The 21,182-nt window shown below is 41.9% G+C and overlaps 2 protein-coding genes across 3 annotated transcripts; both read right to left on the bottom strand.

Annotated features, from left to right (window-relative positions):
- Positions 1–674: 674 nt before the first annotated feature.
- Positions 675–6,572, bottom strand: adap2 (ArfGAP with dual PH domains 2). The gene is made up of 11 exons (XM_003452853.5): positions 6,126–6,572; positions 5,531–5,655; positions 5,333–5,424; positions 5,003–5,091; positions 4,666–4,778; positions 3,412–3,561; positions 3,218–3,301; positions 3,055–3,117; positions 2,669–2,746; positions 2,349–2,577; positions 675–974 (listed from the first exon to the last, which is right to left on the bottom strand). The coding sequence occupies exons 1-11, from the start codon at positions 6,211–6,213 to the stop codon at positions 946–948; spliced, it is 1,140 nt and encodes a 379-aa protein (XP_003452901.1). The 5' UTR covers positions 6,214–6,572; the 3' UTR covers positions 675–945.
- A 198-nt stretch (positions 6,573–6,770) lies between these two features.
- On the bottom strand, positions 6,771–19,094 carry atad5a (ATPase family AAA domain containing 5a). 2 transcript variants are annotated; one of them, XM_025906952.1, is made up of 22 exons: positions 18,711–19,094; positions 17,499–17,562; positions 15,576–17,398; positions 15,399–15,474; positions 15,140–15,289; positions 14,310–14,442; positions 13,958–14,218; positions 13,731–13,879; positions 13,372–13,522; positions 12,872–13,180; positions 12,540–12,636; positions 12,327–12,409; positions 11,810–11,946; positions 11,546–11,723; positions 11,291–11,443; positions 10,970–11,197; positions 10,822–10,886; positions 10,528–10,717; positions 10,255–10,388; positions 8,003–8,829; positions 7,745–7,903; positions 6,771–7,591 (listed from the first exon to the last, which is right to left on the bottom strand). In XM_025906952.1, exons 2-22 carry the CDS (start codon positions 17,547–17,549, stop codon positions 7,513–7,515), a joined length of 5,433 nt encoding a protein of 1,810 aa, XP_025762737.1. In that variant the 5' UTR covers positions 17,550–17,562; positions 18,711–19,094; the 3' UTR covers positions 6,771–7,512. The 2 variants fall into 2 exon arrangements, with proteins under 2 accessions (XP_025762737.1, XP_003452864.2); XM_003452816.5 differs by having other exon boundaries at positions 12,872–13,183; positions 18,711–19,093.
- Positions 19,095–21,182: the final 2,088 nt, after the last annotated feature.

The raw sequence follows: 21,182 nt of genomic DNA, 5'->3' as shown, positions 1-21,182 counted from the left end.
ATCCATGTTCTTCCATATTCAGGGTTGTGGTTGCGCTGGAGCCTGTTCCAGCTGTCTTGGACAGGTCACCAGTCCATCACAGGACTGAGAGACACATGCACACGCTCACAGCTAGGGTCAATTTGTTGATACCAGTAAATATAACATGCATGGCTCTGGACTGTGGGGGGAAGCCAGACACGGGCCTTTACCAGGTTAAATTCATGGATTCGGTTTGATTTCTAATTTTATTTTCTGTATGTTTGTTGTGTTTATGGAAGCATTAAGTCGAATAATGTTTTATAAACGTTATTTTTTTTCGAGCTGAAGATGTTCAAATTTTCATTGGATGGATGTAGTGAAGGAAGACATGCACATAGTTGGTGTGCAGATGGTCCGCTTTGGCGACCCCTAAAGGCAGCATGAGAAAATTTTCAGCTTTTCAAAAAAAAAAAAAAAAAGCGTAAATAATTGAGGAACAAAAAAGACCAAACACCAAAATGGCATTGATTTAAAAAGCTGTGATATTGTGACATAATCTTGATTGATCAGCACTATTTCTAATAAGTGTTTGCAATTTGTCTGTACATGGAAAAAAAACCTTGCAAAAAAGTCACCATTCAAAAAAAAGACATTTATTTTGTGGCCATAGTGTCATGTAGCATCTTCACTCCAAATATAAATGTATCCACTCATTAAATATCCAAAATAAATTTATTAAAATTTAGAAATACATTCATATACAGCATGGGTGTACCCAGTGATATATCAATGCTGATCAGGTGTTTATCATCAGAATGCATTTTATATATAATGATAAACACATGTGAGGCCTTATTTTAGCATTAGAAACAGTGTCAGTTGAAGTGAGCGTACTGATGTCCTCTGTACAGCATGAATCAGTCAGTACTGAGAGTCAGTGCAGCCGACAGCAGGTCTCTGTTCTCTCGCTCGTAGTTTCATCGATCATCGCTTATACTTCATGACGGCTTCGGCTGGAATGAGAAAGAACATCATTAGAGCTTAACACACTAACAGATCAGCTACTACAGCTTTCTATAAATGATTATATATGTATATTAAAGCTGTAGCAGGAAGGCCAGATTGCTTGAGGCACTTTGCGTTTGCACTGTAACGAGCTACATTTAGAGGATAAACATGCCAACTAAGGGCTTAAAATATTACCTTAAAATGTTCCAACACCATATCTGAATGTGCTAAACAAGCCCAAAAATATAAAACTGTGTTAACACAAGATGCTTTTTTTTTCTCTCTCTGTCTCTTCTCAGACAGACAGCACGTGTCTTGCTGCTGCTGCACACTATATCTTAAGTAAATACATGTCAAGGTTCCTTCATTGAAACCAAATAACACCCCAGTTAAAAACGTGGATGGGAGTTTGCTGTGTGAAATATAAATAAAAACAAATTTAAATGATTTGGAAATATCAACTTAAACTCCTTTTTTATTCACAGTAGAACACAATATACAATACATCTTTAAACTGAGCAGTATGCGGTTTAGCATACTGGATGGGAGCACGTGTTGCACTAAAACAGGGGTAGGGGAACTCCAGGCCTCAAGGGTGGTTAGGTGTGTTGACCCAGGGTGATATCTAAAGCCTGCAGGACACTCGCCATTTAGGCCTGGGGTTCCCCCACCCCTGCTCTAAAACCTGTATGTATTTTCAGAATTGAGGCTGCCTTTCCAAATGCACAAGCTACCAATTCCATGGACACTGATGTACCTCCATACTATCAGAGATGCAAGCTTTTGAACGGAGACCCTTCACCTTCAGAGTAAAAGTTGCACCTCTGTAATATAATTGGTTGCAGCAGTAAAGCTGGAATTTTACTTTGAAGGTGAAAGTTCTCCGTTTCCAGTTTGTGTTGCACTTTTTTAAGTGTCACAGCAGCTCGGTCAGTAGTTAGCAACACTTATCAAACAAAACGTCATCCCAGCAAGTCCATGTGCTAGCAACATTAAATAGACAATAAATAGTCTTTTAAATTATTTACTGTCATCACTCTCCATCAGATGTTTGTTTTACAGCATTACACAACTTGTCCAGTCATTTAATCCCCCTCTCCCAACTTTTTTGAAATGTGCTCCTGCCATTAAATTCAAAATGAGCAAAACCCAACACATTTTCCAAGTTTCAACATCGTAGATAAGAGATAAGATTTTAAATGTGTGCAAAATGTGTCATTCTGCTCTTACTGATAATTTCCACAGTGTCCAAACTTTTCTGGAAAATGGGGTGATGGCTATGGGTTGTGCTTGCGGAGGATTAAATACTGGCTATGTACGGTATTTAATATGGAAAATTGGGCACCAGCATATTTAAAGCACACTGAAGTCTTGCTTACTAGTATAATCCTGGGGTGACATGGGTCTGGACAAAACCTTCCTGAGCACTTCCAGCCACTCCCTCTGGTCCCTCTCCTGCTCGCACATGAAGACGAACTGTCGCTCTGGCGTTTCCAGCATCAATCCGCACTTCCACTTGTTTCCCCTGGCGTTTAGCGGGACCCACTCCTTAACCGAGTAACCTTTGCTCTCTGTGCCGATAAAAATGGCCCCTAGCTCCTCTGCATCCTACAACAAGAAAAAGCACGTGACTCACAAACTTCATAGGTGTAGATTGTGGGGTTTCGAGTGAGATTGAAAAAAGAGGTAGTGTCCTCACCAGATGGCCTTTGAAGTAGAGCAACTTCCTGTTTTGAGAGTCTAAAATGAACCACCTCCTTTTGAATGACTCGGTTTGCTGCGTACAAAATAAAAGAAAACGCTTGAATCAAAAAATAAAATGTGCATTTGAAAAATGTGCTCATCAGACTTCATTTCCTCAAAACCTCCTATCGCAGAAACTGATTCTTAAAAAAGAAAAAAGGTTCGAGCTGCACGCACATGTGTGAGTCAGAGTCTAAAAGAGGAACAGAAACACATTCAGATGTACTGATCACACATAATATAGTCACAAACAACTTTGCTGGTGAGTGTGAGTAGAAATCAAAGTAGAAGAGAAATAATATAGGGGTGCAAATGACACTCGAGTGACTTCAGTGAGCTTACCATAGGCCCCGTCTTTTCCATGTAACCCTCTTTGAGGTAGTTTCTTGTTATCATTGGTAATAGCTGATGAAGACACAAGACAGTAAACATGTCAAATACTAAAATCTACAAGCTAAAAACTGCTAAAAACAGCTGGCTCAAAATGAAATAGTCTGACACTTACTTCTTCATCGCTTCCTGTTGGGTAGGCCGTCTTCAGGTACGCATAGCGAGCGGCTCGAATCGCGTTGTACCATGTGACTATTTCCTGAAGTAAAGCAAAAACAAAAACTTTGAGCTTCTATTAGAACCACAAAACAAGTATATGAGACCTGTCAGGTGTTAATATTGATGCTATAGATGATCATGTCGACTGACTTCAGAACGCTCATGATACACGTAGAGGTTCCTGGTGTGATCCCCGTCTTGGTAGGTGATCTGCAGTCCGTTAGGATGACCGATCTTCTCTGGCTGAAAGGTGGCGTTCAGGTCCTTGATGGATATTACAGCTTTGGGGCCTTTGGACTCCTGTAACAAATACACACAAGTGCAGTTCAGATTTGGAGGCTTCGTCCTGCTGTTTTTACACTTGTCTGAGCCATGTTGGCTGCAAGTGGTGGTTACCACAGGTGCATAAAAAGTGAAGGATCCTTGGTTGAAGCCCAGAAGGAGGCATAACAGGAAGGCATCCAGTTTATACAGCTGTTGTTGCTGGAAAAACTGGCTCAAAGTCACTTAGATCGAAACTGCCCAGCATCAGTTGGAGCACAGACATTCATGATGCCCAGAGGATGAATCCAAATTACTTTAGTGATCTTCTCACTTTTCCTCTAGTTCTTTTTAACTTTCTTTTACGTTTATGTGACTTATAGTGAAATGAAGTACGTTAAAAGTCTTCTGAAACTCTACGCCTTAACCGGACATGCTCCTCTCCAGAAATCTAACTGCATGTCGCCATTATCACAGCTGCTCAGATTTATCTGTGGCGTTGACCAGTTGAATAGGCTAATGTCATAGGCTCCACATGGATTCAGTGCAGATGCAAATAATATAGTTATGGCCCAGTAATGTGTAAGGGACACCTCACATGTGCACAACTTTTTATTATTGCTGCCGTTATCTTGTTGTGAACCAATTACTACCCTGAAGTGTGTCTTTTATCCCATTTCCCTCCTTTCACCTCAGCTGGCCATGGCAGATGGCTGATGATGGTAATAATCTGATAATCTGATAAGCATCTGTGGACGAGTACCAAAAATCTCCTTGTTTGACCTTTAGCGGTAAAACTAAAACCAAATTAGCTGAATTTCCTCCAGTAAACGGTGACTGTGTGCCTTTATAGTTGCTTGTGTATGTGAAGCTATAGGAAACTGATTGATTGATTCTAAGGTGGCTTTTCTGCTTACAATAGATCTTTGAAGAAACATTTGAAGCTGTCTGTGCAAAAGATAAACAATGAGCTTAGATACAAGATAAAATGTCTTCCATTATGGGACGTAATCCAATACTGTTAAACCTAAGCAATGATTACGCCGTAATAACTACACATCTTGCAGTATTTAAGGGTCATCGCTCTCTGTGATTCATGTTCTAACCGGTGGTGTAACCATATCAAAGCTGCAGGGAACTCACATCTTCTTTGTTGTAGTAGCTCAGGGTGAATTCTCTCTCAGACAGCACGAACTTTCTCTTCAGAAACTGTGTGTTGTCTTTGCCTTTCTTCAACAGTATTCCTTCATAGAACCCTAGTATGAATCCAAAAGAGTCACAAGGGCATAAAAAAAGATAAAAGTTTCACTTAAAAAGGAAATCTTCTGGTTGCTCAAAGCGACAGTGGCTAGATTTCACTTCCTGGATGGTTCATTGTGGAAAGAACGAGTTTTTCTGGAACAGTTCTACATGCAAAGAAGAATGCTGACAAGAATGTAAGCCCCAAAGAGTTTATAAATAAATTGTTAAAAAAAGTCACCTGTGGTATATGGCAGTGGTGGATACTTGGTCTCTCCTGTGAACTCCTTCCTCTCGTATTTAGCTCGGATCCACTGCTCCCTGAGGATACTGTGGATCAAAGTAAAAATATGAAAGCATTCACAGTTCAATAGCAATGTGTTCTTATAAAAACCTGAATAACTGAAGCTTGATTTAGCAGCAGAAATTCATCTATATTTCACTTCTACAGCCAGAAGCTCTCACTTCTCTACTTTGTGGCTCTGCCTTGTCAGCAGTCTGGTGTTACACATAAATGATTCTGTCATGGTGACAGAGGCTGGTAAATATCATCATCCTGGAAAAGACCTACTTGCAGTCTTCCCGCTGGGGTCGATAGTAGTACGGTGGAACGGCTTTCTCATATTGAGCCTGGGCCCTGGCATTGCCATTGGATTTCATGAACTTCCATCCCCCAGAATAAAATCACACACACACACATTAGGATTACACACAGACACAGTCTGATACAGCAAAAATAGAGGTGGGTGACTGATAAAACAGTGATCACCTCCACCAGCTTATCCTCCCAGAAGTCCAGCCTGATAGATTTGACATGGCTGGACAGGCTGCGGTGGATCCCGGAGCAGTTCAGACACACAAAAATTCCCAACTTGTAGGAGGCCCAGTCCGGTTCTGGGAAACGTGAGAAGAAGAGGCATGACTCAGATAAATACTTTTTCCTCCCACTCTATTAGCAGGTTAAGAACATTTTACAAATCTAATCAATCATTTAAGATTTCCACTGAAATCTATAAATGTTTAGTTCACAATTAGGCTTCATCTATGCCCGGGAAAGTGACTTTTTGAGTTTTTAAGTATTAAGTTTTCCAGTTCAAAAACAGGAAACCCTTTTCAGCCCCTCAGTGTCAGCCCATCACCAAGCTTTAGTCGTGACGGACATGCTTCAGGGTGCACGCGTCCATGCAGAGCAACAGACTTTTCAAAGCCTTATAAATAACATTAACAAACCGGTTAAACTGCATCAAAATAATCAATAAATCTGAATATCGCGAGGCCTTTGAGTAGTACCCGCACATCAAATTCGGATCCGCGCCTCACTTTATTTCGATAACAAACGTACCAACGTTTATATATTTGCTTACCGGGCTCGCCGCAGTCAGCGCACCGGCTGTTGTCTGGCTGTTTCACCAGTTCCAGTAAAATCTTTTTGTTCCGCTCACGGTTTGCCATTTCTCTGCACAGTCAGGCTCTCTGTTCATACGCTGACGGATCCCGCGGTTGAACTTGAGCGTGGCGGTCACATGGTTTGACAAACAACAAAAGGCGACTAAGAAAAAATTTTAAAAAGAAAGAAAAGTGGAACTTGTGACAGAAGAGTTTTGGATGTCTCAACACGAAGCGGACGCGGACCTCCTCCCTCCTCCTCACCCTGGAGCGCGTCCAGCTGCGAGTTTGTCACAGAGGGTGCTCCCTTTGATTTTTTTTTTTTTTTTTTTTTAAATAAACAATGCACCTTTGTGCACAGAGCACCCCTGCTGCTCTCTGTGATGGAGGTGAAGAGGAAACGAACCACAAACCGGTCTGCCCGCCGCGCAGATGCCAGCACATCAGCGCGCTGCTAATTTACACGGAAGTCTGGTGCTAAATTTAGCAGATTTATGATACCATTAGGCTGGTTTGGGTGATAAACGTTTATTGTTGTGCAAGGAAAACCTCACTATGGTGAAAAAAGTGTCCATATTTAAAGCACTAAAGACAGTAAAATGACTGATGATGTCACAGTAAGCTTTGGATCAAGAGCTGCACGTCTTTATTTAACTGTATGAACCAAAAAAATAATAAAACAAATAAATCAGTGACAATTTACACAAATACAGAAGCAAATTTTATTTTACATGTTAATCTCTTACAGGTGATGTAAAGCATGGAGCCTATGAAGTCGGTTTTTTTTTTTTAAATTCCTGTAATTGTAAGTTATTGTGCAGAAAGATGTGCTGGCTGCGGACATCTGAAGCTGCCAGACATGCATGTGCACTTTGATTTAACTTACAAATTATATTTTGCACACACCCACACACGATGGACCCCAGGGGCTTAGTAAGAAGAAGAAGGAGGAGGGGGAAAAAAAAAAAAAAAAAAAAAAAAAATTCTACTTCATAAAAACAGCACTTTGCGAAATAAAAAGCACCAATAAGCATCCCTATAGAGCACTACTGTACAAAAATACAAAGATGACAAAATCGTAAAATTTTAGTTTTTAGAGCACCAAAAGATGACACAAGTGAGGTTAGTTAGTTGTCCGTCCTTTAGCTCAGATTAAATCTTTACTATTCAGTCGCCTCTATGTTGGTATGAATGTGGAAGCGGTCCTTTGTGCTCACACGCCTCTGACCATGTGCTCTGTCACCATCTCAGAGGATGACACAGACTTTTTATTTAGATCTGTACACCAGTCCTTCTGAGAGCCACAGAGTATTTATTGAAGGCCTATGTGTGACTGTGGAGTCCAGTCTGATCGTCTTTGTTGTTTTAGGGGAAATCTTCAGCGAGGAGCTGTAGAGTCCTTTTTTCGAGACCCAAGTGGATCGCGTCGAGGTAGTGCAGAAACCTGGAGGAGGGGGAAAATAAACAGTTCAGCATTTTCTGTGGATTCATATAAATGACTTGCATTCATGCACCACGTTTTATTTTATTTATTTGTAGCCTCGTATTCAAATGTGACGCCGCTGACCGGCTCAAGGAGCAGCAATTCTTTCCTCACCTTCGCTTAACTTTGCCTTGCTCCTTAAGCTGCTCGGATCTGCAGATGCAGCGCATGATCGGTAAATAGTCCAGAGCAGCTGCTGGACTGTTGCCAAGAGTACCAAACACTCCTTTCAGCATCAGACTCTCCATCACTTCTCTCCTCTGCTCGACCAACCTGCAAAGCAACAGCAGACATCAACGTCAGCTAAAACCATTACAGTTACTTTTACTTGTTTGTTGGGCAATGTGGCATTTTTTCAGTGTCCAAACTCACTGTGGCTGGGAGGACCCGTCCTGTGTGAAGCTGAAACATTCCTGATGAGCAGCCACGGGGAGGCTGAGCTCTGCTGCAACCTCTTTGGCCAGCTCCCCTTCCAGCTGTCGTGTTTTCTCCCAAGCCTCCTCTGCCGATACCCGACACTTGTGGAAGCTCAGAGCCTCAACCGCCGCCTGGATTTCCAGGCCAGCTGCTGTCATTGAGCTCCCTCTGTCGATCTCCACACTCGACTCGTCTGTCATCCCATCTTTTATGACCACACTTACAGGTGACAGTCCTCTGTGACTGTTGGCCCTGTCGAGCAATGAGTCCATGTAGGACATGCTGTCTAAGAAGTCTGCTATTGATTCCAGACACTGTGAGACTGGGAGACTTTTTAAGCGCTCCTCAGGAGTCAGCGGCTTCCTTTTAGCCCTTTCTGAAGCTTTGAATTCCTCTTTGGCCTGAGGAGCGTTCTGAGGCTTGCAGAGAGAAAGAAATCCATCTTCTGAGTCTGAGTCAGAGTCGACTCCAGCTTGGTCAGGTAGATGGTGTCTCCTCTTGTTCTTCCTCATTCTGTTGGACATTTTGATTGGACTGCTGCTGTCTGAGCAATCAGCTGACTCTGTCGATGGCAGCGTGGATGACGGTTGCTCTTTCGGACTGGCAGAAGGCTGGTCTTGTGATACAGAAGCGCACTGCTCTGGGTTGCGGGTAGAGGTAGTCAGATGTGTGAGTGGCAGAGGTAAAAGGATCTCCATGTTCGAGTAGAGCAAGTCGACTCCTCGTCGTTTGCAGTCCGTCAGCAGCTCCCAACAACCCGGCTCCTCCACCAGACTGCGGCTCTGCAGAAACAACACACACTCAGTCATACTGGACACGCTTAACTCCAGCTCAGCTCAAAGTGCTGTGCGAGTCCTGCAGGACCATAACAGCATTTGAACTTTCAAACCAACAAACTGTGTCTGCTTTTTCCTCCCGTTAAAGCCAGACATTATTCAAAGTGTGGGGCCATATAGGGGTCCAAAACTACTCTTCAAAATAAAATTTTCACGCCTTAAACACAGCACATCATTCTCTTTATTGTCACAATTGATGATTTCACTCAGGCTGCGGTGCATCATATCTGTCATATAACAACAACAACAACAACATGCCGTCAAATATATCCAAGCTTGAAGGAGGTGATACGAGGAGCTGGTGATGTGTGACCCAAATGTAAACAAAGTACTTCAAGCGTTGCAAGGTGCTCTCACTTTCGGCACTTCATATGAGAGGAAGAGCAAACAGGGGATAGAAATTATTGATGTGGTTATGTGGTAGCTGATTAGAAGATACAACATGTGAGGTAGAAATAAATTTTTCTGTTTTATTACGCGAAAATACTGTGCATCTCCTGAAGAGTTATAAGGGTATGCTACTTAGGAAACGTGTCATCACTGAGAGCAGCTTATTGGAAAAGAAGGATGAAGAATTTTTATTTACTGACACTTTTAACTGCAGCTTCCTGCAAGCATCGATACGACAGTCAGCGTTTCTTCCTATATCGTCCACTCCTTGATTTCACAAAAACATTTTTCCCAACTGGAAACAGAGATTCCTTTGGTGTAATTTAATGTTAGATCACAGAACGATGTCCAACCTACTACTAGTTATTTCATGTTTCTGTTCGTCTTTGTCACTGCAGCCAAATTACCTGTATGAGATTATAAATCCACACTACAGATCAGGGGTGTCAAACTCATTTGAGTAAGATCAAAGCTTGATCTTATTATGAGTCAGACGGGTGAAACTGCCCTTTCTGTCAGTGTACAGAGGTTTAACTACATATTTAATCCCTGCGTAATCTGCATTTTCAACAGAAAGAAATCTGTCACCGCGACTCTTTGGGCTTAAATTTTAAGAAGTAAATGTGTAAACTTATAGAAATCTATTATCTCATTACTTTAATGCAGGACGACTGGCCACAGGGAGCTCTTTATCAGCAGGAAAAGCTATAAAATGCATGAAAATACAACTAAAAGTCTGAAATTTCTGTTCTGCTTCACACTTTAGTTACAAACTAATGTGCACAGTTAATGTGCTTTTATTTGATACTGTATTTCCATACATCTAAAATTAACTTGAAAGAATGAGCAGCCTGAAGGTATGGTGAGTAAACTTTGGGTGCCTTTCAAGTGACAGGAATTGTTGCCTGAGTACCAGAGGCATGATCCATTAATAGACGTGACTGCCTGTTATGCACTCTGCGTGGTAAATAAACAATTTACCTTGAGCAGCTCCAAAACATCTCTCTCTTGTCCATTGTTCAGCAGGCTCAGCTTGCTCTCAGTGCAGCCAGTGTCACAGGGAGGCAGGGTGGATTTGTCTGCTGCCTCTTCAGGTTCTGGCTTTACTTCAGTTTCTAATAAAATAAGGAGGAGAAAACACTTTTAGAGCGAGTCACAGCTACAGAAAAAGAATACAGAGTAATATAAATATTATTTTATTAAGCAAAAACAAAAGGTATTAAAAGCTCAAACTCTCCCCGATCATCTTCTTACCATTTTTGCCCGTAGGCACTAAGGGCCTAGCCCCGTGGCGGCCGCCTGCACTGCGAGTCCAGAACTGCAGCTGCAGCAAACTCTGCCTGATGTCGCAGCCGTTGAGTCTGAGCAGAGACTGGATGTCCGCGGGGTCCGTCCTCATGTCCTCAGCCAAACAAAGCAGCTGCAGGTAACTGCTCACGTTCAACTGTAGCAGGAAAAAAACAAACAAGCAAAAAAACCAAACATGAATGCTGGGCTGAACGACTCCATCAGAGCCGACACAATCAGGCCGAACAACCCTCCACTCACCAGAGATGGGGCCTTGAAATGAATTTCTTCAAAGGTTCCATCGAACATGCTGCTGAAAGCAGGATCTACAAAAACAAACATCATTTAAACTCAACATGCAAACAGTAGATAAACACACCATTAGCACAGGCCACACTGAAAGACTAACCGCTGGTCGTGAGGACAACTGGCCTCTTCGTTGTTGTCATGAACGTCTTGATGGCAGCTAGAAATCCAGAGTCCTCGTCAAATATAACATCCACTTCTTCAAACAGGATGAGCGATGTTGCCGTCTTCTTGCTCTGTTCCTCGCTGCCCTTTTCTTTGGGGCTGGGAGCTGGTGGTGACTTCACAGGAAGGACAGCCTCATTTGCTTTCCCAACTTTCTTGGAAGCAGCTGGAAGAAGAAATGAAAGAATAAAGTCCCCAATTAAAACCCTTCATGCAGGTTTTATCATCAAAGAAGATTAAAATGTACCTGTCTGCTTACCTTTTGTAGTGTTTTGTGGCTCCTTGGTGCTGGACGCCGCTGTTTTAAAGAATTTAGCTAAAGAAACTGGAGTAAGGCTTCCTTTTTTAGCACCTCTCGGTGACTGTGGTTTCCTGGGGGAGGAAACCACCCTGCGAGGGGAGTTCAGCTTTCCTGAGACACGTGGAAGACGATCAGAGAGTCATCTTGTAATATTCTCACGCAGATTGTGCAGAATGTAAAATTTAAAAAAGAGAGAGTGATATTTTCACATACTTGGAGAAGATCCAGGCCTGAGAGAGCCGGTGCTGCTGCTCGTGCCATAGCTGTTGAAGTATGTGGGTTTGTGGGCATTGACCCCCTGACTATCCACCTGATGTGACTGAGTGGCTTCTTTCAGCTGGGAAAGAATAAGACGACCACTTCGCTGTGATGAAGCATTCACCTCAAACACCTGAAGAGAGAATTTAGGAACTTAAGTTATCCAGGTATCCATCGAGCAAACGCATTGTATCAGAGAGTCACGTGACACGTCTGTACCTTGAAGCCCAGCTCCTGGGCACAAGCATACACTGCAGCAGTCTTTCCTACTCCAGTGGGTCCTGTGATCAGCACTGTGTTACATAGCATGTCCTCTCCATCCTGGGAGTCGTCCTCTCCACCGTCCCAGTCTGAGTCTGGGGATTAAATGGTAAATGGTAAATGGCCTGTATTTGTATAGCGCTTTACTAGTCCCTACGGACCCCAAAGCACTTTACACATCCAGTCATCCACCCATTCACACACTGGTGATGGCAAGCTACATTGCAGCCACAGCCACTGACAGAGGCGAGGCTGCCGGACACTGGCGCCACCGGGCCCTCTGACCACCACCAGTAGGCAGCGGGTGAAGTGTCTTGCCCAAGCTGGGGCTCGAACCGGCAACCTTCCGATTACAAGGCAACCTCCCAACTCTTGAGCCACGAACCCCATACACAAAAAAAATCCATACAGTTATAACACATGCAGCTCACAGGAGTAGTTAAGTTTTTTTTTTTAAAGCGTTCTTATCTCTCACCATAGCTGCCGTCCTCTTTTTTCTTGTCCTTCTGCTTTTTTCTTTCTTCTCTGTCTGCACGGAGCTTCCATTCCTTCAGCCAGCTAGCCGAAAAAGAATATATAGAGTCAGTATTTGATCTTCATACACTGCAGATTTGTTTGTTTGTTTGTGTTTTTTAAATGAGAGGCACAGCATTATAAAAACGAGTCATCTACATCTGCATTTCCTCACCTGTGCAGCCTCCTCACTGAGGCTGTGTTGCCTATGATGTCACTGGAGTGTTGTGGTAGATACTTGTCAGTCCAGAGCACGTCCTCCTTCACCACATCTGTAGGAAAAAACAAAACAAAAAATACACCAGGCTGAGTTTCAGATGATAATCTGAGGATTTATATTTGTAATTAGTTTTTCTTTTTTTTTGGCCAGTTGGGGGCAGCAGAGAACAGGCTGTAAAACAAACTTCATCTCAAAAGCTGATAAATACTGATATATATTGAGAAGAGCTACAGACTCCTTTAAGGTCACAGCAGTGATTCAGAACACACACAGAAAAGCTACCACACCTTTTTTCCCAGTGTCCTCTCCTGAAAGCAAGTCCTCTACGATACACACGCTGTCCTCTTCAGGTGGGATGGGAGCAGGATGGAGCAGAGGCTTGGTTTTCTCTGTCGCCTCTTCCTCCTCTCCTCGCCTGGATCTCTGAGATCGTCTTGTGCGGCCTCCCCGCTTCGCTGGCTCTGCTGTGGAGACGCTCTTTTCTGAATGTTTGGATCGCCGCTTTTTAGCCACCTTTGCTGTATTTTCTCCCTCATCACTCGTTCTTTTCCTCTTCCCTCCCGCTGGTTCATCTGCCTCTCTGGTCGCAGCCTCTTCTTCTGAGAAAGTAAAAATCAGTATTTGGTCAGTATAATTAAGGACAAGCACTTGTGTCCCCTTTTCACTCAAACAAGGCGAACATTGAATACAGTCATAAGGACTAAGCAGACTGTCATTAAGCCCTACAATACACAGCCACTGCAGTTTAACACATATCCTTGCACTTATCTGCTTATTAGACACTGACCTGAGTGTGTAAACTGCTTCTGATGGTCAGCACGTTTCTTCAGGAAGCGAGCGATGAACATCTGTGCAGGGAACTGAGGGTTGCTGGTGCTGAACTCCCCAACTAGAAGCTGACGAACACTTTCAGAGATCTCAGGTCTCCAGCCTGAACCCTGGAACGAAAACACACTATTAAAGTCCGTTCTTTATTTATCCCAGTACAATAGAGCCAAAAAAGGGGTTTTAAGTTTGCATTTTTATATACACTTATCCTTTTTTTAAAAATATAACATTGTTATTATACATGTGCCTTTAGATGGGAGGGCTAAAGCTGGATATTAAGTTATGGGTGTCGAGTATCAGGTTATTAAAACAGCGTACCCTTTTACAAAAGCTCCGACAGGCTGGTGCAGTCTTCACACAAAGCGAGCCACCGGCTGCTGGCAGAGGTTTGGATGTTTGGCTCCAAAGCTCTTTTAGCTGACACAGTAATAAGGACTCAGGCCATGGCAGACTCCAGAGAGAGCAATCTGTTGGTATGCACAGAAATTAGGCTTTGCCTTAAAACTCCAGCGTAATATTCGACTACTGAATATGAATATGCTTACCATTTGGTGGTTGCATGGTGTGTGTCACTAGTTGAAAGGAGGAACAGGAGGCAGAGTACGCCTCCTTCGTGGCAGCAGTCTTGGCTATCTGTTTTTTAAAGGACTCGGGCAAACCGCTCTTCAGGAACTCTCTGCGCGCCCTGAACTGCTCGTCATCCTGCGAGTTCTCCGAGCCCTCGCGGCTGCTGTCATCAAAGATGGAGATCACAGCTGACACCTTGCGAGCGGTCTTGTCTTGGCTGTGTGAGCCTACTTTGGAGCCTTAAACAAAGAAAACACACATCTGTTAGAAGATATTACAAAATAAATCAATAAATCACAGTTTTAGTTAAAAGGAAACAATAAAAACTACCTGAAGAGGCTTTGCCAGGTGGGGCGGCTTTGCCCAAAACATCATTCAGACTGCGTAAAGGCTTCTGGGTTTTCATCTTTTCAGGTTCTTTGAGAGGAGAGGCAGTCTGGTCATCAACGCAAATGACAGAATCCTGACAAACACAAACAAACAACAAAAACACACAGAGACTTTTTTATGGTGTTGTATCTCATGAGGGAGATGGGGAGGTAATATTTAGGCCTGATGTATTAAGACTGATAACTGTTCAGATTTTTATCAATTTGAAAAACATAAAAAAAATCCAGCTTGGTTAAGGGTGACTAATGACTGAGGATTTATGTTTCAGGTGGAAAGTTATGGCATAGGTTTGAAATAACCGCCCCTCTGAAACCTCTACGACGGTCAAATGTGTCTTGAATGACACCCCATCCCCATCTTTATCTGTACTAGAGCACTCAATTTTGCACTATACTGTATATAAATGTTTAAATTTTACATTTATGCTGTCACAATATTTTCCATTGTTCCTGTCAGTGGCAATAAAGATTATCTTAAAGTAACTTGCAATCGACATCGAAACCTGACGTGCAAATGTTCTCCAAGTAATGTCTTATAATGTCATAAGACCTTTAAAGATAAATTGAGTAAACATCCACAACATGACTGAGAAATAAATGTGTAGTTTAGCGTGTATTAACACATGTGTGTATTATTTACATTCGATTTTGTAGTCTCATTAATCTGAGACCAGTCTGCCTTAGTTGTTGTTTACACAGTCACACAACACCACTCACTCATAGCCTCATCTTAACACACATTTCATCTTCCTCACTCGCCAATGACTCTACCTCATCGTCACAGTAGCTCCTCTTGATGGAAGTTCGCGATGAGCGCCTCAGGGAGCTCTTCTCCTCCACAGTTTTTTTATTCTGCTGAATCACTTTGGCTTTTTGCACTAACTTCTTGGCCTGTTCTCTCTTCTTAGACTCACTTGATGTCTGAATAGGATGAATTAGAACAAGTGCTTAATTATCTTCACACCACAATTATGATGGTTTAGTATTTTTTTTCCCTCTAAGTTCACAAAATAAAAAATGCCATGCTTACTTTAATAGGCAAAGATGCGTTTATGCCTTCAGCCTTAGACGTGGAAACATTTTTACTGGACCGCGTAAATTTGATCCTAAAAAAAGAAAAAAAAACCCAAACATTAACATAAAAATTAAAATGTGTAAAAATGGATACGATCGGGTGGCAGATTAATAAACAAAAAGCATGCGTCACCTGATTGGACTCTCTTTATCGTCAGGCGGGCACATCAGCTCCGATTGAAAGACGCCATATTTGGACTTGCGGGTCTTTGGGGTGGACATCTTTATAGGGCCGTCCTCAGGCTGAAGTAAAGCAGTAACATCAGTGTCCTTTGACTCTGTTTGAGTTTGTCTCCTGGTTTTTCTGAGAGAACTTGTTGGGGTGGTTTCAGATGCTTTCTGCACTACAGCCTCCCGTCTGGATCTTCTCAGAGCTGGCGTGGAAGGAGATGTGGTGATGGGAGACTCTGGCCTTTTCTCCTCGACCTCAACAGTCATGTTCGCCGTTTCTTCCTCAGCAGCAGCACCAGCAGCAGCAGGAGACGCACTCACAGTCTCCTCTCCCTCTTTAGCTTTCTTTCCCCCCTTTTTTCCTGGTTTCTTCTTAGTGGCTTTCTTTCCTTGAGAGGGTTGAGATGTTTGCTCAACAGTCAGCAGATTTTCAGTTTCAGCTTCAGCAGCATCCAAACTTTTCTCTCCTGGTTGCTTCTGCTTGCTTTGGCTCTTGACAGGCTTGGATTTGGAGACGTCTGCAGTGGGCTGCTTGAAAGCGGCCATGAACTGCTTCCTCTCGACTTCACTGCACTTAGGAATGGATTCGCTCTCAAGCACTGCCAGCTCTAGATCCTCCTCCTGGAGAACCACGTTGGATTTCCGTTTGGTAGTCAGAGAAGGAAGCTGGTGTCCAGCCTCAGCGTGAGAAGATGAGAATCTCTCTGCAGGACTACGCCCGCCTTTTTTCCGGTTGAAGATGGAAGCCAACTTTCCCACCGCTTTGCTTGGTTCTTGTTTTGGTGAGACGTGCACTTGAGCCTGGATGGTGACAGTTCGGGGTGAAACCTGAAATGATGGCAACTCCTCAGGAACCATGTTTTCTTCAGATTTGGAAATATCCAGCTCACCTGAGTTTGTTTCCTTTGTCTCATTTGTTATTTTACAGTCATCATCTTTTACTTCTTCATCTTCTCTGTCCTCTTCAGCCTCATCCTGACTCTGACTCCGTACAAAATCCTCAAAGGAGATTCTTACTGTGCTGCTGTTCAACTGAGAAGACTCATCAACATTGACCTCCATGCTTACATCACGGAGAGAGTTCTCAGTTTCTGCTTCTTTCTCCTCTGGCTCTGACTGCTTTGCCTCTTGTTGCTGCCTCTTCCTGGTATTTTGTGGTGTGGTTTTAACCTGTTTTGCTTCATACTTTGAGGGTACAATTGGAGACAACTCAATAGTGTTTAGTGCTGTTTTAAGTTCAACACATTTAGAACCATCTTCCTGATGATCAGCTTTCTCAGCCTGCTCATCCGTGATAATCTTAGTGGCATGTTTCTCTGATGTTTCTGCAGGAATGCAGCTCTCAGCACTAAGCTGGGCCAGTAGAGCTGCTGTATCGCTGCCAAGGACTCCAAAACTTTTAACTGCATCTACAGCCTGGTCTTTGCTTTCATGCGATTCTTGTACAGTCACGCAACTTGACTCCTCGGTGGAACTGACACCTTCAGCCCCCACAAGTTTCCTTGCAGCTTTGCTGGTTTTTCGACCCCGTTTCTGAGACAGCTGTTTCACCGTCTCCGGATTGGTGTGTTTTTCTGCAGAGTGAGGCCTCCCTACTTCTTTAGTTTGCTCTGGTGAGCTGGATTTCTCTTTACAGGATGGAGCCCTCTTGCTAAAGTAGTCCATGATGTTGTTGGAACGTGGAGGAGAGAAGGGTTTCTCCACAGGCTTAGGCACAGGAGAGAAATAGTTGGTGATTGTTTTGACAACAGGACTGCCACCATCTTTGCGAGATTTCTTGCAAGGCTGTAAAAAGAAAGACAAATTTAATCAGAGATAAAAATGCAAGGCAATTCAAAATAGTTGGTGCATTTGATGCGCTGCTCAAATCAGTATCATAACACACCTGGCTGTCAAAGTCCTCAATGACAGAAGGCATAGCCACAACACCAGCCATTATCTGACGAGACCTAAAGCAGAAATAAATAAAACACTGTTACACACAGCTCGCAGAAGAACAGATCAGCAAAGACACATCAGAGATTCAGGTGGAAGTTTAACTGCTTTCCTTTTCTCAGAGACCCAGCCATCCTGTCACCTGACATTTTCTAATTTTCCCTCATACTGATTCCTGCCAAGGAGCTTTCTCTCCTCCTCTGTGAGAAAATAATAACTACAAGCTACAGGTGGGACACACCAGACACTCCATAATACGATATTATCACAATACTTTTTGATTCTTTTTTTTGCCGAGTATTTCATTAACATATATTGGGATCTTTGAACCTTTTGTTAACTGCAAATGATGTCCTCAAAGTTAAACTTTGTAAATATCCAATATTTACAATAACCAACAATAAGTCAATGTTTATAAATTAGATGTAACTACTTGCAAACCTTTAACGAGTAATGGCAGTCAGTCAAAGTCAGACTGACTGCAAAAAGGTTGCCTCCTACCAGACAACCTGTGCAATCAAAAGTGGTCGTGAGTGGGCAATCTTTAGTCACCACAAGTTGCAATCAGTCGCTGAATTGGAAAAATTCACTACAATAACCAGGCGGCAACACTGGTGGCAAGAAAAAAAGGACCCGGAAAAATAATAACGGGAAAAGAAAAGGGAAAAATGAAAATCAACCATTAAAATAAAGCTATGTGCAGGTTATTTGTACTTTATATGATGCATTTGCATTCAGGTATGTTCTGGATGATTTTGCTGTTTTCCTTTTATTTTGTTGTACGGATTACGAGCGTTTATTATGTTTTGACACTGTGATAAAAGCGTGTGGTATTTACATTCAGAAATATTAATAATTACTTTAACACTAACAAAAAGGAGAACAGTGTATTTACAAGTGATAACACAAAGCCTTTCCTTTTCTTTAAAGCGGTGTTCTGTCAGCGCTTTTTGTCAATGTCACGACAGCCATGTAGAAGTTTTGCTGAAGCACTGGCAGTATGAAAAGGCTGATAAACACGAGGCTCACATGTGTGTTATTTATGATGTTCGCAAACAACAACTAAGCTGTAAAATGATATTTTTCCTGACATGGCGCCCAGGAACTTCCAGTTCTGTGCGACATAAGAGAGAGAAACCACGTAAACAAAGAAAACACTCACCGACGAAGCCGAACCGGAACTTGCTGCAAAGGTTTGTCATTCACGTCTACGACTGAGTGAACAAACAACTAAACATAAAATCATCGTGTGAGTCTGTTTGGTGCCAAAAGAAATGTGTTACTGTAAAACAACAAGCTAGCTGTCTTCGCTAGATGCTAGTCTAAAAGCTTCCCACAGATCCCAGAAGTGCTCCAAACATTTCCCGGCGTGTCAGACAAGGACATAAGAAGGCAAAGTGCTAAAATGTTACACGGATATTTTCCGAACTGCTCCGAAAACGAACCAAAGGTTCGTATTTCTTCACATACTGCGGCTGTTTCAATAGCGCGCCAGTTCGGTTGTGAATCAAGAGCGCGAAATATACGCGACCTTTGGCATGGCGCGAGTCCACCAATCACAGGGAAGAAAACCCCTCCGTCATCAGCTGTCCTAGTCCGCCCATAACAAAGATGGCGTGTGGTGTCACCTTTAACGGAGAGGTAAAATAACGACAGCTCCCTCTAGTGTGAGCATTTCACGTTTCACAAAATAAAGTAAGTTAAGTTGCAGGACATTTTATCTCCTATCCATCCACGTAAAAACTATTAAAATATAATTTTTTGTGTAAAAATTGGGAGAAAAAGCTAAAGCTGGTTGTTAAAAAAATGGTTCCAAAATATTTAAAATACAAAATAGATCAAGAAGCTGTTTTTTTTGTTTTTTTTTTAAATTTTATCCCAACTTCTTGATAACCACATTTCATGTCAAACAGTTACAATTCATTTTATAATTGTGTCTTTTATATTGTTACACCATTTTTTCGTCACATGTTATTTTAATGTTATGTTAATATGTTAAAGATCAAGAATAATAAATGTTTTTATTCTTCCCCAAAAACATATCAACAACCCTGTTACCAAAGCTCATTTAACCTGGATAAGGAAGAGGCAAAACAATTCTATGACCTGAAAAGAATGATTGAGTCACGAGGAACAAAGACCAGTCCACTTTGGTATATTTGGTGCTAATCCAGTCTTTTCAGACTCGACTGAGCGTCACTCTAACCTGCTACCCATACAACCAAAAGAAGGCAAATTAACTTCAAAGTTTCCTTCCTTTATTTATATAACTATATTCACCCAGACTTTCACAGCCTACTGTTCCACTGTCAGTAAGTTTTTCCAAGAAAACACTAATATTAGCACAGATTTAAAAACCCTGTCACTAAAGAGAATAAACAAAAATTACAAACCTAGAAGTTGATCCTGTTTTCCTGGACTTTTTCAGTGGAAGAAACATTTCAGTACTCATCCAAGTGACTTCTTCACTCTCAGCTGACTGCAGCTTTCCCCAACCTTTTAAACAGTACATTTGCATAATAGGTGAAACTTCTAACAATGTCTAACAATGGGCAGTTTCATCATTGTTTATATTTAAACTGTCATGACCATTGATCAGTGACCATGAGTACCATTCAGAGAGTTGGGGAATGGACGCAATCACAGCATTGTAAGTTGGAGATAGAGGTACACTTAAGGGGCCTAGATATCTTCCCCCTTTCATGTAAATGACCTGTGTTACTCTCTGTCCCTCTGTTCCTCCCTCTCCAGGACGTCCACATCCTCCTCATTAAAGAAATGGCAACTGCCCTGTTATATAAAATAAAGATATGTTTATGATTCTGCATTTTAATATATATTATATTATATTATATTATATTATATTATATTATATTATATTATATTATATTATATTCAACCTTTTCCTTCTTAGTCACTTAAAGTATGTTTATAAAACTGTTTATTGTTATTTATTTATTTTTACAATTTCTGCTTCCCTCTTGGCCAGAACTTTCTTTAAAAAAAAGACATTTTTTATGTCAATGACACTTTTTACCCGGATAAATAAAGGATATCTAAAAGTCTCTGCTAAAAACTGCAAAGCAGCCTCTACCTTGTGCAGCAAAGAAGCGCCAGACCATCACACTACCACCACCACGTTTGACTTCCAAAAAATGAATCTTTTTTCTCGTCAGTTCACAGAATATTACTTTATATATAATATATATAATTTTAATGTAATATTTTTTTATTTAATATATTTTGGGGCGCATGATACGAACCTTTGTGTTCTTTTTGCTCTCCCATGGACGCCATTTTTCACAGTCTTTTTCTTATTGTTGAATCACGAACTCTGACATTGACTGAGGTGAGTGAGGCCGGCAGTTCTTTAAATGTAGTTCTGATTTCTTTTATGAAATCTTTTATGCTCCAAATCTTCTCCATTTGTCGATAAGGACTCTTTTGACTTTGTAACCCTTTCCAGACTGAAAGATGTCAATGACTTTATTTCTCAGCTGTTTCTTTAGACTGTGTTATTATATGTGGTGCTGTTTGAGAGCTTTTAGCCTACTTCACTTTGTCAGACAGTTTCTCTTCCTTATGGTGATTTCTTGATTCAGCAAGTCTGGAAGTAATCAGGCCTGGGTGTGGT

Source organism: Oreochromis niloticus, linkage group LG4 (assembly GCF_001858045.2).
Source record: "Oreochromis niloticus isolate F11D_XX linkage group LG4, O_niloticus_UMD_NMBU, whole genome shotgun sequence".
NCBI classification, from domain to species: domain Eukaryota; kingdom Metazoa; phylum Chordata; class Actinopteri; order Cichliformes; family Cichlidae; genus Oreochromis; species Oreochromis niloticus.
This window is presented reverse-complemented; position numbering and strand designations above follow the sequence as displayed.